This window comes from Talpa europaea (assembly GCF_964194135.1).
Source record: "Talpa europaea genome assembly, chromosome: 9".
Classification (NCBI taxonomy): domain Eukaryota; kingdom Metazoa; phylum Chordata; class Mammalia; order Eulipotyphla; family Talpidae; genus Talpa; species Talpa europaea.
In genome coordinates, this window is record NC_140076.1 from 112,109,928 (window position 1) to 112,132,150 (window position 22,223).

Sequence of the window (22,223 nt, forward strand, 5' to 3'; positions counted from 1 at the left end):
CAACACTATCAATAAATGATGGTTAGCTTTCTCAGCAAGGTCTTTAGAACTTGTTGAGTCCCAATGGCTCAGAAAGGCTGTGCACTTACATGGAAGGTAAAGTAGCACAAAACATCCCTGTGACTCCAGTTACAGCTACAGCATGGAGCAGAGACTTGTGGGCTAACTTGGGAATCTAGCTCTCACTTACAAAGCTGTGTCCATGCAGTTTTAGCTGTTGGTTGAGGGTGAGGTTGGCACTGCGAGGAATTCTTCTGCCAGGGCTTTTAGGCAGAGCCTGGCCTGCAGGAATGATGCCATAGCAGCAGCTTCATGGGGGGTAACTGACAAGCACACTTGTCCCCAGGGTGGGACAGGGCATCCCTCTGTGTGAGGAACATTCTGGAGTCCTACTTCCTCTCCCTCTGATTGCTCCCAAATTAGCCATGTTACTGGGTGCTGGGTCAGCAGCAACCTGCGAGCCTGTCCCCAACTTCCCTTGCCCGCTGTCCTAAGTGGCTCATATGGGTGAGTTCCCAGGAGGCAGAGGACCCTCTGAAGGAAAACAGTGAGAGAGTGGGGTCCAGTGGCCACAGCAGGGCCTTGAAAAGTTGACTGCTGGGGCTAAAGTGCCACTGCCCAACACTAAGACCTTTGGACAAAGACCCTCTGACTTCGGGGCACTAGAATGATGCTATGATTTTCCCATCGACCTGGCTTCTTCTCTCTTAACTGCCTAGGGAGGTAATCACTAAACTTGGCTTCTCTTAAAAAAATAGAAGACAGAAGGAAGAGAATGGAAGCAGTTTCCCTAGACAGGCAGAAGCTGGAACCAAAGACCATTGTCTTTGGGACGGGAGTAATTCCTTGCTCAACCCTACATGGCTCCCACCGGGATGTCTGGGAACTTTATACGAGGCTTGAAGACCTACATTCAGGGCTCTTTTGGGGTCTGGAAGAAGCCCCTCCCCAGCTGGCCCTTGCCAGGACATGATTTATGCTTTCATGCGCTGCAGGACTTTGTCCCGACTCCAAACTTTATGACAAACACTTTAAATGACACTTGTCCCTATACACTCTGTTCCTGGATCCTGACACTTTACTGCAAGGATAGAGCCAATCATTAAAACAGAAAGTGAATGAAAGCAAGTGTCCTCCTAGCACGCTGGGTTCCCTGGAGCATGGAACCTGGGGGTTCCCTTGAGGGGGGCAGAGGAGACAGGTGGCTACCACAGGGCCAGGTGCAGAGCCAGCTCCAGCTCCCCAGGGGGGTCAGGAGAGCCCAGTGTCAGGAAGGTGGCAGGAAGGTGGCAGGGTGCCATCCGTGCTGAATGCTGCTGTGAAGTCATGTCAGAGAGACCAGAGGTGACAACACTGCATTTGGCTGCATGGAGGTCACTATCTTGGTATAGTAGGGACACACCCAACGAATTAGGTAGAAGAGAGAAGAATACTAGAAAGGAGGCTTGCCATAAATGCCCAGCAACTTTATGTATTAACCTATGTAATTCTGACAATCTGATAATGCAAGTTCTACAGTCACCCACCTTTTATGCAGGAGGATCCCTTTCTGTTAGATGGATGGCTAAGAGGCACCTTTCAATCCCATGTTCCCAGGAAGCTGTTCACTCCATCAGTGTCCTGGGTCAGTGGCTTGCTCTTACAGTAGAGCGGTCACAGTGAGTCTCAGGGCACAATGAGTGTGTGCCAGAAACTGTACATAATGTGGGTTTTGTTTATTTAACAATGAGCAAACATGTTTTCTATAACTCAACAGGCTGTTCACAAGTTATCCCAGACAATGAGAAAGACCTGCTGCACTTTTGGAGACCCCAGGTGAGCAGCTCCCGGAAGCCCCCAGGAATTTCAGGTAATCTGACACCACCTGGAAATGCTAATGCAAGCTACCATCATGCAAGTCACCTCTTTGCAGTTGTATTTGCCTTCAGGGTGGAAAACTGGGACCTTCACAGAATCCTCCTTGCATATTAAAGTGATTCTCTTGTAAGCGTTTCCTGGCTCCAGTCTGTGCTGGGAGCCCCCTCGGGCTCTCCCCCTGCACCCCTGGCCAACCAGCACCTGCAGATGCTGAGAGGGGAAAGGAAGGTGGGGTGGGGGCTGGGGAGGTCTCCAGCCTGAGAGGAGCCTCTGACAGGGTTGGGGGTGGGGGGTGGGGGGGATTTGCAAGCTGGGAAGGACCAGTAAAGGGACAGCAAGGGACAGATGCTGCTGGAGGTGGTCCCGGAGCAGGCGCGGTGGGTCGGATCCAGGGCGCAGGGGGTTGTTCCAGAAGGGGAGGCAGAGCAAGAGGGCACAGAGGAGCACAGCGGGTAGCTGTGGCAGTGGAAAGATGAAGGCGTCCCTGTCCGCGGGATCCTGTTTTCTCAGTCAAGGATAAAGTAAGTTCATCTTTTGAGCGCGGAGTGGGAAGCTGGGGCGGGGGCATTAGTGCAAGAAAAAGGGAAGACCAGGCTTTACCCAAATATCAAGGATCCCTAAATCGGATAGGCCAAAGCTTTATCCATATTTACCATTGACATATGAAGGGAAAATATGGACTCTGGAGTTGGTCCAAGGCCAGGGAAGGTTCACAATGAAGAACCAAGAGGAGCAGCTGCAAGAGAGAAGCCAGCACACATGCCTGCCACGGTGGTTTTCTCACTTCGTTTATGGCTTTTAGTCTATGGGATGTTTGATTCTAAATCTGCAGAATAAGAAAGTACAAACTATCTGCGCCTTCCCCTGTGACCAAAGACGCTGCAAGGTGTCATGAGGTGATGACACCGCGTATCTGAAGTGTCAGGCCCATGGCTGGGGGCTGTGGAAAGTGAATAGAAAGAGAAATAGATCCTGGGTCTCCTACCTGCAGACACTTCACGTTTTTCCCTTTGTTTTCATCAAAGCCCGTCTGTCTCTCTGTCAACGTTTGATGTGGAATGAGAAATGAGAAATGACCGGAGATGAAATTTCTCTCTCTCTAGATTAAATCCTTGTGCTTCCCCAAGCTCCGAGGGCGGGTCCTCGGGCAGCCTCGTCTCAGTTATTTCGTTGGGACGTTAATGAGACCAAATCCCAGCCACCATCAGCTGAAACAGGGTTATTTGAGGACCTGGTTTGCTAGACATTCACTTCGCTTAAAGTCACAGTTTCTAAGAATCTGCGGACAGTACTAAATAAGGGTTTACTGGGCAATGCTTCTAGAACTCGGCAACATCTGAATCACCTGGAGGTCTTGCTTAAACACTGCCGTGTTCAGCCCGTCTGTATTCAGTAGGTCTGAGAATTTGACTTTTTTTTTTTTTTAAGATTTATTTTTTATTTATACAATAGCTTGGGAGTAGGCCAGAGGCGTGGGAGGGCGAGTGGATTCACCAGAGACAGAGTGGGGAACAGAACAGGCAGACTGATGAAACGCACTGCTGAGGGGAGCAGCGGGCAAGACAAGGGAGGTCTGCTGTGCCATGTGGGTATCTCCCTGGCCGGCCGGGAATCGAACCAGCACTGCAGAGGCAGCGGACAGCTTCACAGCGCTGCGCTCAACCCTCTGGTGGCCCCAGAATTTGCCTTTCTAACAGGCCCAGGTGCTGCTGCTGCTGGTCAGGGAGCCAAGGATTTTCCTGAATCTCGCACCACTGGGACTAGCATGAGTCCCCTGAAAGCCCCAAAGAATGTGGGCAGAGTTTTCTTAAGCCTGATTGGTCTTACCGTCCTCCCTCTCCCTCCAAGTCACTATGTTATTTTGTAAAAACAACGGGCTAACACACAGCAGGCTGACCCCATGCCAGGCGCAGCACGATGGTCTCTATGTCTGTCAACGCAGCTTCACCACAACCTTCTGCGGTCGGTCCTGTTTCTAACCCCCCAGCATGAGGAGAAGGAATTGAAGACTCAGCGGCATTAAGTGGCTTACTTGAGATCTCCCTGCCAAAAAGCAGACCAGCTCTAGAGTCCATATCTTCCCTTCATATGTCAAAGGTAAATATGGATGAAGCTTTGGTCTCTCCGATTTAGGGATCCTTGATACTTGGGCAAAGCCTGGTCTGTTGGGGTCCAGCACTGATTTTAAGCGAGGGTCACCGGGCAATATAGTTCATTGTAAGAGCCCTGTTCTACCCATTTTTTTCACTAGATGATCTGTATGCAAATCTATTTATTTTTATTACCCTGTGATAACATGAGGGAGTGGGCTGACTTTAGAGCGTCCTTTCAAGCTCCGCAAGGGAGTCATCCTCTCTAGTTTCTGCTGATGTAGAGTGGCTGAGCCAACACTGGTGAGAAGCTGCTGGTCCACTGGCCAGCCTGTCCTGGGGAGAGCTCCCTCCTTGCTGGCTAGAAACTCTTCTGCCCTGGCCATCACTGGCCCCCAATGCGGTGAGTTTTGCTGGTCATGAGTTGGATTCTCATCCAGCTGCTATGAGTGGGAGGAGATGAAGCAGAGTTGATGAGAGATAATTTGCTAACAAAGTCTAAGTAAGAACTCGTTGGTTCCTGCCATCGCTGGGAGACACTGACCATGTCCTCCTGCCTTGATATTTGCGTCTGTGACCTGGATATTGTGAGCAGCATGGGGCAGCTTAGCCAATAGCCCACACCCTTGCTGGGTTATGGCCCATATGCCTCTTGCCCTCTGAAGGCTGTGGCTCCCCATGTCAGCAGCCCCTCATTAGAAAGCTCTAGACTGTGAGCTTGTACACAGAAAGGCCCCCCAAACTTGCCTCACTCACCTTAATGTTTGACACTGGAGGGTCAGACATTTCATCTAAATGTTAGGGTTGTGTCTCAGACTCATGACAACAAAAGGTAGGGTGGACTTGATTTTTTGTTTCAAATAATGATCAAATGATCTATTCAAAACTCGGTGAATATTTTCCAGAGTTGTTAGAGTTAACTGTTTGAGGCCCCAGTTGCACTTCAAGTATACCCTCACTGGAACTTCTGTTTCTGGGACAGGAGAACCTGTGGGTCGTCAGGTGGAGGTTAACAAATTCTCATGGGCTCAGCCAGGCTTCTGGCATTGTAGAGGGAAATGAAAGGAACAGCTGTGGCAGTAGCTGACGTTGCCATCCACACAGCCCTGGGAGTTAAGGTCTACTATCAGCCCATTCTGTGGAAAGGGACTCTGAGGCTTGCAGAGGATGGTCAATGGTGGAGAGAGAATTTGCACCTCTGCGCAGAAGATAACCCAGCCCTGCTGGGGAGAGGAACACAAGCCTCTCCTCTGTAACCTCACTTTCCTGCTCCCCCTCCTGTTCATGGGGATGGGCTCTGAAGTCCTGGAGCCTCAGATTTTTATAGCCTCATCTTTTCATATCCCATTGGGGTTTAAGTGTCAACATGGCCTGCACTGTGATCTTCCCAGGCCAGGCCTTTGGCATTAAGATTTTCTCACCAGGAAAACTTGCATTGTGTCAACTGCTGTTTTGTCTGGCCATGGAGGTCTGGTATGTCTGAGTCAGGCTCCAGCTTCAAAACTCAGGTGCAGTGGGAAACCAAGATTCCTGCGCTTGGGCCTGGGCCAAGAGTCCTGTGGCCTCAGATGTGCTGGCTTCTAGTTCTCTGGTTCATCCACTTTGCCCTGGTAAGAAGATTTCTGCTCCTTCTCCACCTGGTAGCTTCCTTCCTCTACATGACCTCATCAATCTTACAGTTGTTGGTGGCTTCCCCAATCTTAAATGCTCCAAAGAGCTCGCTTCAGATGGAAGACAGAATGGGATAAAGAAACCGGGGGGAGGGAAAAGGCAGGATACTCATTCGAAATCCATGCCACCTGGGCCTTCTGTGCAGCTCGCGGCTCTGCTCTGTGGAAGGAGAGCTACCACATGTCAAGCTATTTGATGTTCTCGCTCATGGCATGCTCAGGGCACCCCTCAGCCCTTCTTCAGCCTAGACTTAGAGATGTTGCCCCCTTCTTGACTTCATTGGGGTGCAGGGACTGCTTGGGGAGCCAGTCCTCCCCACTTTCTGAGCAAAACCACAAGGCTCTGCTTAAATGCTGAGTAGGCTGTATTCTTGTCTGGACCTCCCTGTCAGCACCAGGCCTGGACAGCCTGGACGGCCCCTGTCCACTCTGCATGTTCCATGGATCCCGCTTACGTGTCCCTGAGACTCCTCCTCCTGAGCTCTGCCCGGTGCTGCCCTCTCCCACCACGTACCCCAGCTCTTTGATTCATCTCTCTCTGCTGTCCCGTAAATGCTGGTTCCTTCAGCTTCTCCTCCCTGGCCTCTTGCTCCTCTCTCTCTGAGCTCTTGTGCGAAGACACCCCAGGTGACCATTCCCTGCCCGCTAGTTTTGATTCTCAGACTGATGTCTCAGCCTCTCCGGTCTGCTGTTGCCCGCTGAGCATGGCCACCTGGAGATCCAGGGAAACCTGAACCTCAATATGTGCCAAAAGAAACTGTCCTCTTTCCTCTTCCCCAACTCATTCCAGACTCTTCCCGTAACCTCATCTGCTCCTATTCCTTTGCATCTGCCTGTCCCTTCATTCATTTAGTAAATATCACCCATGTTTCTTAGATGGATTTCCACCTCTGGATCCCTGTTATCATTTCTACTCCAGGTCCTTATCATTCCTTACACGTCTGACAACAGCGGTTCCCCTACCCTTCTCCTGGCCTCCACGCTCACGCTCCTCAAATCTGTCCTCCTCACTGCTTCTGGAGCGACCCACACCAAGACACCTCTGCTGAGAGCCTTCCATGGTTCCTCATCCCCGACCACAAACTCCCAGCTCTGAGTCTTGTACACAGGCCCAGTACGAACTGGCTCAGCCTCTCCAGCCTCATCTCAGCTCTCCTGCCTCACCCTCCATGCTCTGCTGGTGCACAGCCTGGAACTTCCCAGCCCCCCTTGAGAGCTCACAGCTTCTATTCCTTTCTGTTCTGTTCCAACGTTTCTACTCTGTTCTATTCTATGCCATGTCATTCCATTCTTTCTGCCTGGAGTGTCTGTTCCCACCCTCTTTCACCTGGATCATGCTAACTTACCCTTCTGGACAGCTCGTCCACCGCCTGACTAAGGAAACCCTCCCTAAAGCCTCAAGTTAGGAAAGTGCTCCTGTTGCTTCTGTCCTTATTATCTCGGGACTTATGAATGGTGCATTAAAATTATCCTTGGGGGAATTTTTCTCCTCTGTCAGCATATAATTGGGCTGTTAGTCGGTTCTTAGCCGCCTTTGCCCCAGGGCCTCATACTGTACCCAGCACGGAGTAGGTGCTCAGTGAACACTGTGTCCAGAACATAACCCTTCAGATCAGGCATCCTGATTCTTCCATCCTTGGCTTCCTAGCAGATCCTTAATGAATGTTCTATGGGTGAAAGTTGCAGCCAAGGACCAAGGACACAGGCTGATGGGAAGAGGTAAGGGAGTTCTGAGCACACACTAAGTCTGCCTAGGAAGCCAGGCATGTAGAAACCGCACACCAGAATTCCACCCCTGAGATGCATGCATTTGAGTGTGAGGTTTGATGGCAATAAGTTCTCTGGTCATTATTTAAGAGAATAACCTGCTGGGTTAGCAGAGGTTGAGCTCCTCCCCCATCACCAAAGTAGAATCACCTCAGGAAAGGTATTGTTGTGAATTAGGGTAATTATGGCAAAGAGGAGGGATGGGTTAGGGCCAAGAGTAGACACAGGCTCCGGGTGCCTCCCCAGAAAGGCTCTCCCAGGTGTACACACTGACCCTCCTTTTGGTGGCCTCTTTGCACAAAGATGTGTGCAGAGGTCAAGTTTGTAGCTCCTCACTACCTTTGTCACTGCAAAGCATGAACAGCTAGAGATCTGCTGGGCCAGCAGGAGGAGCTTCTGTGAATTCTAGTGGGTCTCTAAAGGGTGGGGGATCCGCATTTTGAACACCCACCTCCTGCTAATCCTCCTGCAAAACCAGTCAGGCTGGTTGTGATGTATTATTAGAAAGCCCACACTGCAGTCCTTGCAACAACAGAGTCACTTGTTGCAGGAGGAGGGTTTCAACCTATGGAAGGAGGCATGAGAAGTGGGGGGCGGAGGAGCTGGGAAGGCACAGGAGAAAGAGCTTGGGATTTCAGCGCCAGGGTGAGCAGGTTTAAATGCTGCTCTGTTTCTTAAAGGCTGTGTGTCCTGGAACACATGACTTAACTTCCCAGAGATGATAATGAACCCTCACAGGAGATGGTGAGGATCACAGCAGGCTACTGTAAGACACCTAGCCTAGGGCATGAGGATAGAAGGTGCTGGAAAAACGCCAGTTCCTCTGATATAGGTGCTTCTTGGGACATGGGGACAGGGCCAAAGAAGTCCAAACAGAAGGCTCCGCCACTCTGCTTCCCAGGGGAGTAGAGTCTCCTTGCTGGGGTGCTGCCCAGCAGCTCCTGCCCATCACACAGAGCCCCGCCCACCCTGCTGCAGGACTGGTGATTTCAGACAAGGATTTTCTAGGCTGCCTTGGGACACAACATCCTCTTTACACCATCACTTTGAGGTTTCCATTCCTCTTCCTTCGCTGAGAAGGACAGCCGGCCCGGAAGGGTCAGTCCTTCACACAGCCCCAGACCAACCCACACATCCCAAAGCACCCACATGAAGCGTGTCCATGTTGAATCACCGACTCTCAGGCAAACCCTTCTTTCACTTTCTGCCTCTTTGATTCTAGAAAGGTAAGTGATGTTCGAGCGGGAAAGAGCCCAGCAGAAGTGGGTAAATGAGAGCCGCAAGGGCAGGGCTGGGGCCTTCTCTGTTCATCTCTGGAGGTAGCCTCTCCCCAAGACCTCCTGCTCCTCCTTTCCGAGCACCCACCCTCGCGGCTCCCCAGCCATCTGCACGTCAGCTTCTATGCTGTCCACGCGCCCCTTCGCCTGGGGTTCTGTGTCTTTCCCCACCCCCATTGCAGCTCCCAGGGTGGGGCCGGCTCTAGCCTTCAGCCAAGGTCTGTTTACTCAGCAGCAGCCTTGGAGGGGGGGGAGGGGGTCTCCTCTCCAAGGAGTCCCCAGAAAAGCCAGGGCTCCCATCCTCCAGTTGAAGGGTGGATGGAGGGTGGAGTGGACCACTGAGCACTACCAAGGGCGCGGCCAGGCCTGTCCCTTCCTCCCGGGCGGGATCTGTGCCACTGGCTCCCTTCTGTCCCTCCAAGCAGCCCCAGGCCATCCTGCTCCTGTGTCATGGAGCTTCCATGGGGAGAACCTCTCCCTAGTACACACACTCCTGGGTCCAGAGCTGCCCAGGCAGGTGCCAAGCCTCCAGGGCAGACCACCAACCAGAAAACAACCTGCTCCTGAACAGGCGTCCATAGGGCCCGGGCTGTGGTGTTAAGTCAAATCCAGCTAGGCCTTTGTCTGGCCTGGCTCCAGACAACCCAGTGCCAGGTCAGAGCAGGTGGGGACCTACTGGGCTGCCCCACAGTCCTCAGCACCCACTGAAGCCCCATGCTGTCCCATGGCCTGTGAGGATAGAGAGGAATGCACTACCTCCAGAAGATGATCTGTCCCAGGGAAGCCATGGCGAGTGGAGGGTCCCTTCTGCGGTGCAGGGTGCTGGGTGCGTGGACCTGCGCTCCGGGTGCTGTGACTCCCAGCCGGCTCCGTGCACCAGCCTTAAATAGCCGGGGCCGCGGGAGTGCTGCCTGCAGACTGTGTGTGCGGCTGCTCAGGAATGAGGAAACGTGCTCCCTGCAGACGCCCTGCAGGCGTGCAGAGGTGCCTGCTCCCAGCAGCCAGCGCCTTTCTGAAGCCTGGACCTGGGCTTGCTGCTCCACACGGCACGCAGTTTCCCCCATGGAAGGGAGGGCCAGGGAGGGAGATGTAATCTCCACAGGAGAGAGGACTGCAACAGCTCACAGGGCAGGGCTGACCAGGGAGGCCTGGGGTCCGGGTGCTGAGCCCCCACCTCTGGGCAGCTGGTGCTCACGCTGAGCCCTGGTCACCACCGGAGGGGTCTCTCCTGACGGAGATTCACGCCGAGGGGCCTCAGAGAGGCCACAGCTGAGGTGACAGAGGCGCTGAGTGTGCACTCAAGAGGGCACTCACTTGGGCCCCTGAGACCTTGCAGCTGTGCGCCTATCTCCTGCAGTTTCATTTCAGGGAGAGCGTGAGGGGGGCTGCACGACCCATCTCACACTCCTCAGAGCTGCCGTTCCACACCACCACCCCCCAGAGCAGAGTTTCCCTCCTTGTGTCACAGCCATCGCCACAGCTCAGGAGGGCCCTGCAGGAAACACCGGGACAACCCATGCAGGCACCCCCAGTGGGGGCCAGTGAGCAAGGGCAGCCTCCTGGGAGAGGCTGCAGGAGCCAAGGCTGCAACCCTCTGTGCTCTCTGCTCCTTTCACTCCACACTCCTGCCCCCTCCCGATGCCTTGTCTTTTTATTAGCTGCTTCAAGTTGTCCTCACCAAATAGCCTGACTGAGCGGCTTCAACAACAGAAATGTATTTCCTCATCATTCTAGAGTCTGGAAGTTAAGATGAGGGGTCCGACAGGGCTGGTTTCTTCTGAGCATCTCTCCTTGGCTTGTCCCTGGCTGTCATCTCCCTGGTCCCCACGTGGTCTTCCCTCTGCCTCTCTGTGTCCAGATCGCCATTTCTCCTAAAGACACAATCATACTGGATTAGGATGACCTGTTAGCTTCAGGATCTAATGACCCTAATGATCTTTAACTCATATCTTTAAAGCCACTCTTTCTAAATATGGCCTTATTCTGTGGTACTGGGACTAAGACTTCAAGAAGTGAATATTTTTTATGGAACGACACAGTTCATTCCCTGCCACTCCTTTGTAGCTCCCCAATGTTCTCCCTTCTCTCTATCCCCAATAGACTCACTTAATTCAACCCCACTTCACTGAATCCCTGTTCAAACACTTCCTGTTTGAAATGAATTATTAGTCAATCTCCCATCTCTCTGCCGTGGCCCTCCCGTGGCACACACACCGTCTGTCCCTTGTATGTGCCAATCTACCCACTCAGGCTGGAGTGATTTTTCTAAGAGGCACATCTGATCAGACCTCTTCCCTGCTAAACACATGAACAGTGCCCCCACCCTGTGCTCTGGCCGCTGCCTTCCTCTCCAGATTTTGTTCCCAGCCCCATGCACACGCCTCTCTCTGTGGACTGGACAAGCTGAGCTACTGCTCCAAGGTGCCATGCTCCCCCAAGCCACTTTGCCTGTGTCCACGTTACTCTCTCTGCCTGTAATCCATCTCCTATATTTTCCTTCATTGCTATGAATTCCACGGGAAATTTCCCCAGATGCTGCAGGCTGGCAGGTGCATGCCCTGGCATCATGTGAGCTCAAGCCCACTACAGTGATCCTCAGTTGTGACTGTTGACTTGTCTGATGCCCTCACTGGACACCTATTAAAAATAGAAAAGGCATCTTATTCATTTTTGTATTTCACACCAGCAGAAGACACATAAAATAACAGAAAGTGAAGGAACCATTACATGTTTGTTGACTGAATGCACATTTTTCTATCTCAGCACACAATGCAAGGGCGTCTTCCTGTTCATTCATCTGTGAGCTCCTAGAAGATAAAAAACTATGTAGCTTCATTCATCTTGGTGTCGCCAGGTCCTATGCCATGCCAGACACATAAAAAGGACTGGGGAATAGTTGATGGATGGATGAGCAGCGATCAACTTGGGAATGATCCATCAAACACTTTATGGAGGAGATGTCTTGTGGGCTAGATTGACCCTTTAGCAGCAGGAAAGAACAAGTTGCCTTTGAGATAGATTAAGACAACAGATAAAGTAGACGTGGGAAACAAGTACAAAATCTGTTTGATCCCTGTCAATCTTGGGGAGAGAGATAGAGACAGAGACAGAAACTAACTGGATGCATCTGGATCCGAAAGGTCTCATGAATTTGAAAAAATTCTTTAGCAGCCCAGTTACCAGTTTAAAGTTCTCCTCACATCTTGTCCTGGTGGATAGAAGGGCGCCCACTTATGTGCAGGCAAAAGGCTATGGACTCATGTGATCTTTGCTATAACCCTACTGGGGTGAGTTTTCCAAATGGGAAACGGAGTCTCAGGGATTAAGGGATTTGTTTAAGGTCAATAATGTGAGTTTCCCCAGGCCTCCTTGCCTATAGGTATAAATGAGAGGATAATGAAAATAGCAAAGATCTCACTGACTCTGGAACTTAACTTCTACCAGCCGTCAGCAAATTTTACCTTTGAGAGTCCCAGGACATGCCACACACTGACCCTGGCTTTGGCCACTGGGACATTAGAAAATGTGGTGCAAGCAGGCCTGAAAAGCACTTACCTTTTAAGCTTGCCTCTGTGGCTGCTGAGGACTCTGCCACCACCTTGAGAACAAAACCACCTTGTGAAACAGATGAGCCATCCCACATGAGATCCCCCACATCAACCAGTCTCCAGGCAACCCTGCCAACTGCCTGCAGCAACAGAAATTCCGCCCCCCCCCCCCCCCGCCCCACCACCCCATGAACAGAAGAATCACCCTGCTGAGCCCAGCCCAAATTACTGACTCACATAATCATGGGCAAATAACATGGTTATGGTTTGATGCCACTACTTTGGGGGTAGTTTCTTACAAAGCAATAGATTCATTATCTTTTCATATTATTGTGTTCCATGTTTCTCTCTGGCCTCTGAAGTCACTTCATGGTCTCCTAAGAGTCCAACCTAATATGGATAGCAAAAGTGTCAGCTAGCTTCCAGATTAGAATGGTGCTGCATGGAGCCCCCAGCATGCTAAGACATCACACACACCCACAGAGTCCGACATCAAAATGTTATTGTTGAATCTGCCTCAGGAAGGAAAAATAAATGGGATCTTTGCCTGCCAAAAGCAACTATTACACCCACACTTCTGGATTTTTCGATCAATATTTCAGGCTTTCTCTTATACACTGGTATAATCTAAGACTTGCTCTGAGAAACACTTTGTGGTTAGCAAGGCTTTTGAATCTTAAGAGGTTCTGATAGCAGCAAAGGAATCTCATAATGCTCTGTAGCTGGAAAGAGTAGACCATATCATCTTAATATAGCAAACAGCAAAAAGGCTATTGAAAAGGAAGCTGATATCTTGTAAAATATTAGGGAGCCATCATTTTGTTTGAGACTGACTGACTTTTGCTAGTGCTCTTCTATGAGGGCAGGACTGATTGCTTCACCAATCAGGCTGGGGACCAAACCCAGGCAGATTCCATGGTAGTCTGCCATTCCCCGCCCTCATGCTTGGCCAAGCCCCCGGGAATGGGGTCCTGGCAACTCTGCCCATCAGCTCACCAGGTCAAAAGTTTGTTTGACTCCTGCTGTCATCACCAAGTCAGGAGGTGCTGGAGCCTGGGTGCATTTCCTGATTAGCTGACTTCAAGTTCAATACTGTTCCCCTCCCCATATTCATGGAAGACATTGCCAGGTAATCTCGGGTCACTTTGCTGCTAGTCTGGTGTGACTCCAGAAACCCTTTCAAAATAGCATCCAGTAGTCTCTACCAAGAAATGGTATGTTCCCTGTATTCATTTACTGGGGTTTCCATAACAAAGCACTACAAATTGGGAGGTGTAAATAGCAGACAATTGCCATTACCAAGCCGCAAATCAAGGTGTCCTGGGGCTGGTTCCTCTTGAGAGCTCTGAGGGATCTGCTCCCTTACTTCCTCCTTGGCTGGGAGATCTTTTCTCTCTAACTTATTATCTTCCCTCTGCATTATATCTGTGTCCAAATTTCTCCTTTCTGTAAGGACAAGTCATGTTGGATTAGGACCCACCTAAATGACTGCATTTTAGTTTGATTATGTCTTTAAAGACCCTTTCTCCAAATAAAGTAACATTCTAAGATATTGGGGGGGGGGTGTTAGGACTCCAGTATATCTTATTGGGGAGACACAGTTCAAACTTTCCTAGATGAGGCTCATTGTTGCTTCTCCCTCCTGCTCCGGACAGTACACGTGCCTGCTACTCCAAGCAGGATACACGGGCTAAGGGAAAAAGGTTGGGTGTGGGGCTGTCAGGCTCTAACACATATGGCCACAGGCTGGTGATGATGCTTCTGACCTTGCTGGGGTGAGGGGTCCCCACCTGCCTCAGTCTCCATGTGTATCCTTTACCAAATCGGTGCATTAACCCAGAGAATGGTGAAATGTTGTTCCCAAATATTGTCCTCCTCGAGTAGTGATTATACTCCCTTCTGCTGATGACACAGGGTTGGTGTGTGACTCACTTGAGTCAATGAAATGTGAGTGCAGGGACATGTGCTCCCTCTGAGAGGAGGCTGTTGGAGGCTGGGGACTTGGCTGTGGTCTCTCTTCTGTGCAAGACTGGCAAGTTGTAGTGGATGTTGCTTCCCTAGTGGTTTGCAAAACTCTCTCAAACTGAATGTCATGCTGTAAAGTTCCATCCAACCAAACTTTCATCTTGAGACAGAGCATTATGGTAGACGCTGATATAGGCAAAGATATCAACGGAGTGTTCATAAGCCTAGGTCTCTGCTACAGCCTGTAGGTCAGGCAGGAACCAGTTGAATTCCCATAATTATGAATAAAAGAGTCCCACCGCCCACACCCAGGGATTTGTGGTCAAGTGGCCCCCTATTGAGAAAAACTAAGCCCCTCTCCACAGCTAAATGCTATTGCATTTGGCATAAACAATAAACATTTATTGTTAGAGTTTTGGGGTTTCGTTCTCTTATTTCCTCCACCTGCTTCTATGTTTCTTGAAACCTGAGATCCGACTTTGTATGATTTTCCATATGGGCTTGTTATGTCTTTCAGGCCTAATTTCTGAGTCATTTCCCATCAAGTGTCTGACTCCAGGAGGCCACATGGTGTGGTGACTGCTGTGGGCAGCCAATCCTCATCTGGGTCTCTGTTCTGGTCATCAGATGTCCCCCACATCCTAAGCTAAAGTCTGAGGTTGGCATTGAACAAAGAGATCTACTGGATTCATCTATAGAGCAAGGAGGAGGGGGGAAAACAATTTCAGAAGCATTCGGGAAGTTTCTCGCCAGGTTGATTAGGGCAGGCAAACAAAATTGGTTAACTGGCAGGAAAACAAAAAGCCAAGTTGGAATCTCAAGCTGAAACCATGGTTTCAAGTGACTATTTGTCACTCTGAAATCACAACCTTCGACGTGTTTCCTTTTTCTAGCAGAGCCAAGGCTAACAACCTCTGCCAGGGCCTGTGAATCATTCTGTAACCCCAACAATAAGGCCCACGGTTTAGTTCTCAGCTTACCATTCATGAGCAGCAGGAAAATAGACTCCAGGCCGACTCAACTGCTGTTGTTCCTCTCTGCAGTAGTAGGAATTAGGCGACAGCTGCCACTTGACACAGCAACTGGGTTGGCCAGTGGCTCCTGCTGCTATTAATTAAAGAAGCAGGGAACCAGCTGTCATGTAAGGAGCTCTGGCCAAAGATTTGGGAGGTCAGTTAGGGGCACAGGGCTGCACATTTACTGTGGAGTTTCATCCATGATTCTCGTCTGCAACTTTAAAAGCAGCCGGCCCTATTGATGCTGCTCCAGAAGGTGTGGTGTCCTCCATGTACAACACACTCTATCTATCTCCTAATTCCAGCGGCAGTTTTATAATTTGGGTGATTGGATTTACTGGCTCATTACAGTTTTTAAAATAGAACAAGTCACATAGAACTCCCACAAGTGGGCCTCCCCGGTGGCGCAGCGGTTGAGCACTGGTTTGCGAAGCTGCCCGTAGCCTCTGCAGCGCCGGTTCGATCCCCGGCTGCTGGCGAGGGTCCCACATAGCTTGCAGACCTCTCCTGCCGTGCCTGCTGTTCCCCTCAGCAGTGTACTTTGTCAGTCTGCCTGCTCTGCTCCCCACTCTGGCTCTGGTGAATTCTCTCACCCTCCCACGCTTCTGACTGTGCCCAGTGCTGGTATAAATAAATAAATCTTTAAAAAAAAAAGAACTCCCGCAAGTGACCCCTCTGAAGCTGATGGAATTGGTGGGCAGAGAGGTAGCACTTTCCTCTTTCAGGATGTAACTGGAATGAACATATTGTGTGGCCTTTGAGGGATTCATGGGTAACCAGGACTCCAGACTTTAAGCATGAGAGGAGATTGGGGTGTTGGATCCAGGGCTCCGTTTCTATATCTCGGGTGTACTCAGGTGTACCTCAGGTGTACTACCTACACCTGACCCTTGACCTACTACCTTCACCTGATCCCTTGACCTCTAGTCTTTCCTGCTTTGTCCAGCAAAACCTTACCCTTCTTTTAAAGCTCCGAAAGCCTCCACGATGTTGCCTTCCTCAGTCCCCCCCCCACCAGCTTGAAGAGGCACCCCTCTGTTCTCCCCACATGAGCCTGTGATACCACATCCCTTGGGACCGCAGATGCTTGTGACTGTTTCATTCTCTGTCTCCTGGCCAGGGGTCGCATAGTCTGGAAAGGGCCACACCCAGGACAGCTGCGCAGAGCCCTGCCCACAGCAGGCAGTGGGGGCGATTGCACACGAGGACTCCCTGACCTGGTCCTTTCTTCCCTCTTTCACATGACAAGACCCGACTCCCATCCGCCCTGTGATTGCGTCACAATCAGTTTACTTGTTCACCTTCCTTATCACGGGCTGCTGTGTGCGTGTCATATGCTGCCCAGTCCTCCCTTCAGAAGTAAAGGAATTATTTCCCAGCACCTGGTGTTCCTGGCAGTAAGCTCGCTGCTGTCCAGCTGCTGCTCTCCAACTGCTCAGTGAAGGAGAGCCCTTCCTCTAGGCCGTGCCCTCTGCCTAGGGAAGCTCTAAGTTTTGACCTGAATGAACTAAGGGAGATTGACATGGAGATATTTTGGGAAAGAGTATTCTAAGCAATTGGAATAGCAACTTCAAAGACTTTTGGCTGAAGGAACAGTGAGGCGTATGGCAGCAGATGAGGACACAGAAAGGCAGGTCACAGTAAGCCTTGCAATCCATTGTAAGGATTTTGGATTTCATCCTGCATCAGATGGGAAGTTATGAATAGAGAATTTATATGAGCTGACCTTAAAGAATTATCCTGGGTGCAGTGAAAAGAATAAGCAGGCAGGAGGTGGGAGGCGCAAAAATAGAAAAAGGAAACCAGTTTGAAGACTATTGTGACAGTCCAGGAGATACTGGTGGTGGGTAAGACATTGACGTTAATGGAGACGGTAAGAGGGTGTCACCTGTATGATGATAAACTGCTGTTACCTGGAGATGGGGTGGAGGAAGATCATAAGAATGCACCCGACATTACTGCCAGTATTCTATTTTCTTTATCGGGTGGTAGGTTCAAAGGTAACATCACATTATTTGAACAATAAGTACATAATATTTTATTTTTTTTTAAAGATTTATTTATGCATAGAAGAACTGGGTACAGGCCAGAGGTGTGGGAAGGGTGAGAAGATTCACCAGAGACAGAGTGGGGAACAGAACAGGTAGATCGACTGAAACACACAGCTGAGGGGAGCAGCGGGTGAGTCAGGAGCGGTCTGCTGCACCATGTGGGTCACCTCCCTGGCTGGGGATCGAACTCATGCTGCAGTGGCTGCGGACAGCTTCATAGGTTGTGTCTTAACCCCTTGCACCACCAGGGAGGCCCAGTAAATAATATTTTAAAAAGAAGGGCAAACATTGACCAAAAGTGAATGTGTCATCAACCAAAAAGTGGTTAATTCATTTCTAGTCACCTGAAATTTTAAGGTAGCAAAGGAGATATTGGGTCATAATTTGAGAGGAGATGCTGGATACGTGAGTCTTGAATTCAGGGCCTAGACATAAATTTGAGTCATCTCACGGAGCTAAGTGTGAAGTCTGAGAGTGAGGGTATGGAAAAGAGATGGTTGAAGGCAGGAACTAGAACATTCAGCTATTAAGAAGCTGGAGAGCCATGTAGGAACCAGCAAGTGTGACTAGGAAGACCAGCGAGGAAAAGGGAAGAATGATGATTTTTCTGGGCCAATGATTGCTTGAAATGTCAAAATAAGATGAGATCTAAGATTTGGATTTTGAAAAATGGAGGTCACTGATGACGTCAGCGTTGCAATTGGATGGCAGAGAGGAAAGTGCAATTGAGAGATCAAAAGAGCATAAGAGGGCCTCCCCGGTGGTGCAGCAGTTGAGCGCTGAGTTGTGAAGCTGCCTGCGGCCTCTGCGGCACCGGTTCGATCCCCGGCTGCTCCCTGGCCACCGGAGGAGGGTCTCACATGGAGAGCAGACCTCCCCTGCCGCCCGCTGCTCCCCTCAGCAGTGTACTTCGGTCCTTCTGCCTGCTCTGCTCCCCGCTCTCGCTCCGGTGAATTCTCTCACCACCCCTGCGCTTCTGACTGTACCCAGTGCTTGTATAAACTAAAAACAAACAAACAAACAAATAAATAAAACATGCCTCTACAAAAATAAATAAATAAATAAAGCCCAATTATCCTTTAAAAAAAGAGCATAAGAGTTAGTTAGCAGAAGGGAGGAGGAGGGTGGGCGCATTGGGGAAGGGGTGGGTGAAGGGGGTAGGACTGGACTTGGGTTGTTGAGCTGGGTGTGAGGACAAATGTTTATGCTGATGATAATGCACACAGCAGCGCATAGAATGTCATAATGCAGTGTGACCTCCTAACAAATTAATTAAAAAACAAATTAAAAAAAGTAAAATAAGTCAGAAGGGAAAAAGAAAAATATTGGATAGTTGCACTGTTATGGCAGAATTTCATTAGGGAACCAGGGAGCCCCCAGAGAGGTGGGGGGACATGCGTTGTTTACACTGGTGGGCTTTACAGGAGCAGGCCCAGAGCAGCTCTCTCTCCAGAGTCGGAGCCCCGAGCAACTAGGTATTTATTGACCAAAGCAAGGGGTACAGTCAACAGGAAATGTGTGAATCAGGGTGCGTGTGGCCTTGAGGGTGCTTATCAGTTGTTCCCTGAAGCTTTCAGTCTACAGGCGATGTCCCAACTTCAGCTCATCAACAGCTCAGCCTGACATTTTCCACTTTCTGGAATATACGGAAACTGAACAAAAGGTCAGGAAAAAGACAAAACTTGCAAACTGACCATAGAGCTGGGACAAACAGCAGGGGAGGGAGGGAGAGAGGCAGGGAGAGGGGTCATCACTGGGGAGGGGAGAGCACAGGGACTGTGGCGATGTCACGGGGGCTGTGGTAGTGGGAGAACTGCAGGGATCACACCTGAGGGGAGACATCAAATATTATCCAAAAATGAACAAAGATATAAGAAAATAAATAAATAAATGGGGGGGGGGATAAGAGACTGAGCGGACAGGCAGTGAAAACAAGAAGTAAATAAACAATGTTCTTGTGGGTTTTGCAGGGGGGTGGAATAATAGTTGGAGGGACAATGTAAGATGGGAGATATTTATTCTTCAGTGAATGTTTATCGAGCACCTACTAACCGTCAGGTATAAATGACACACTGGGAAAAGTGTAGTCGAGTCCTTCGGCACGTGATCTGGGCCGCCAGGAGAACTGTTTGCCAGTTCCATGGTTGCCAGAACCAAGCACAGGTCAAATGGCCATTTTGCTTTTCTGCCTTGGGGCACTCCCCTAAACTGATCTGTATGCCAGTGGTGATTATCCAACTGAGATGTCCCAACTTCAGCTCATCAACAGCTCAGCCTGACATTTTCCACTTTCTGGAATATACGGAAACTGAACAAAAGGTCAGGAAAAAGACAAAACTTGCAAACTGACCACAGAGCTGAGACAAACAGCAGGGGAGGGAGGGAGGGAGGCAGGGAGAGGGGTCATCTGATGACCCATCTGAGAGGAAAATCTGATGATGCAAGAGAGAGAAGAATTAATTGCTGGAGAAGTCTTGAGTAGGCAGAGGGGGTGCGATGTCACAATTGGGGCACTCAGCCTTAAATAGGGACTGGGACAAGTTGCCCTTTGTGGTAAGAGAGAAGGAACAAATATGGGTAAGGTTGCAAGGGGGCGGTGGGAGGAATGTTGACTTTGTTGTGGACATACGTGGATATTCTCCTCAGATTAGTTGTTTTTTCTCAGTGACATAAGAACCGAGTGTGAATTGTATGCAGGAGTCTAAGATCTGAAGAAAGAGAACAAAGTAAGAAACTCGTCTGTAACATTTAGCGCCCACACTATGGACCAGGTGTTATTTGAGGCTTTTTTTTTTTTTTAAAGATTTATTTTTTTATTTTTTTTTTTATAGAGGCATGTTTTTATTTATTTATTTATTATATTTGTTTGTTTTTGTTTATACATGCACTGGGTACAGTCAGAAGCGCGGGAGGGTGAGAGAATTCACCAGAGCCAGAGCGGGGAGCAGAGCAGGCAGAAGGACCGAAGTACACTGCTGAGGGGAGCAGCGGGCGGCAGGAGAGGTCTGCGCGCCATGTGGGACCCTCCTCCGGTGGCCGGGGAGCAGCCGGGGATCGAACCGGCTCTGCAGAGGCTGTGGGAGCTTCGCAACCCAGCGCTCAACCGCTGCGCCACTGGGGAGGCCCAAAGATTTATTTTTATTTATTTATACAAGCACTGGGCACAGTCAGAAGCGCGGGAGGGTGAGAGAATTCACCAGAGCCAGAGCGGGGAGCAGAGCAGGCAGAAGGACCAAAGTACACTGCTGAGGGGAGCAGCAGGCGGCAGGGGAGGTCTGAGCGCCATGCGGGACCCTCCTGCGGGACCCTCCTCTGGTGGCCGGGGAGCAGCCGGGGATCGAACCGGCGCTGTAGAGGCTGCTGGCAGCTTCGCAACCCAGCGCTCAACCGCTGCGCCACCGGGAGGCCCTATTTGAGGCTTTTTGCAATAGAGCAGTGAACAGAACAGAGATCTCCACGGATGTGGAGCTACACTTCATTGAATGTACTAGAGAAATTCAGATTGCCATTTGAGATTTGGGATCAATATTAGAAATGGAAATGGTCACGTGATTGAGGATTGCTGGATGCTTGAGGGAATTGTTGAATGGTCAGTGGAGAGGGTGAAGAGCTTTTCCCCTACCCTCTTAGGCGGAGTACCTGGAATCTGAATCAAATGGACAAAAGACAGATGAACAGGAGAAAGGTTTATCTTGAAAGCACTTTTTAGAAGTTCATAGAAACCCCCATTTGGGCTTTAGACGTTCATAGAAACCTCCATTAGGGGCAGGAAGATGTGGGGAGGTGACTAGGAAGTGCGTGGGTTATGGGTTACTCAGTGGGGCTTGTTATGCATTCTCCACTCAGTGCTATCTCTAGAGTAACAGTCATCTTCAGCGATCAAAAGTGTTCTCGTTCTGGTGCTGGAAAGGGAGTTACCTTTACAAATAGAAATTTATCTTATTTATACAAAGAGAAATTGATGTCCTGCTTTTAGGCAGTAAGAGAATTTTAGGCAGTAAGAGAATTCCTCTGTGTCTAATATTTCTTAATGCCTTCAACTCAAAATAACCTTTATGTCAATGTGGGATATTTTGGGGTGGCTTCTTCTGATTCCCTTCAGCGACTAGGAGGTCCTGATTTTTAACAGAGCAGTGTTTGGAAAATACAAATTAGAAATAGGTAAGTCAAACATAAAAACCAGTCCTCTTTAAAGTTCAACCTAAAACTTTATCTGTGACTCCACCTCCTACTCCTGCCTTCTTTGTCTCCCCATAACCCCTGCTCCAGATCAAGCTCTCAGTTTTGGTTTGACTATTTCACTAGTCTCTTTCTTTTTCATTATTTTCTCCCTTGAAGCCAATCTGTAAAATCTCACTGGATGACTTTTCCATAAATATAACTGTCAATATGTCACTCTCCTGCTCAGAAGCCCAAACAGCTTCTCAAGTCCTACAGGAGGAAGTTTCAACTTGTTTTTATTTGCAGTAGTCTTTTCTATCTGATTCCCAATTTACCCATGCTGTGCTTCTGTTGAGGGAACAGGATGTCCTAAAGCTGATTCCATACAGGCTTTGTGGACTCCACCCCCACCCCAGGCCAAAGCCAAAGACACTGGGAACTCCAAATCCCATCACCACCCAAGGGAAGGTGGCTGGGACCTGAGGGTGGGGTTCAGCAGCCAGGTTGGTATAAAGGCAGACACGTGGGCTTTGGAGGGGTTCCCCATTTTGGCTCCCCGCCAGTTCACAGAGTCCGGCCAGCTCTGAGAGTGCCTTTGGGTTTCCAGGTCGTCGGATCGGGTAGGACGCATTAAAGACTTTATTTCCCTATTTTCTCCCTGAGTTGTACATTTTCCTTATTTCCTTTTCCCTTGTAAATAAACCTTTTATTAACCTTTTGTGTGTGCCTGTAGTGGAGTATTAATAAGTCCCTTTTAAGCGCGCGGTGAGGACCCACAGTGAGGCAATCCATTTTATATCGCGGTTGCCCTATAACACTTC

General features: G+C 49.8%; 1 protein-coding gene across 2 annotated transcripts in view; it reads right to left on the reverse strand.

Moving 5' to 3' along the window:
• The window catches only part of VTCN1 (V-set domain containing T cell activation inhibitor 1), a gene marked incomplete at both ends in the record, with an annotated part of 45,261 nt that extends 35,812 nt beyond the window's left edge, over positions 1-9,449 (reverse strand). For both annotated transcript variants that reach the window (XM_084241821.1, XM_084241820.1), the window contains one exon: positions 9,418-9,449. In XM_084241821.1, coding sequence (XP_084097947.1) covers positions 9,418-9,449 — 32 coding nt within the window. The remainder of the gene's footprint in view (positions 1-9,417) is intronic.
• Between the last annotated feature and the right edge of the window lie 12,774 nt (positions 9,450-22,223).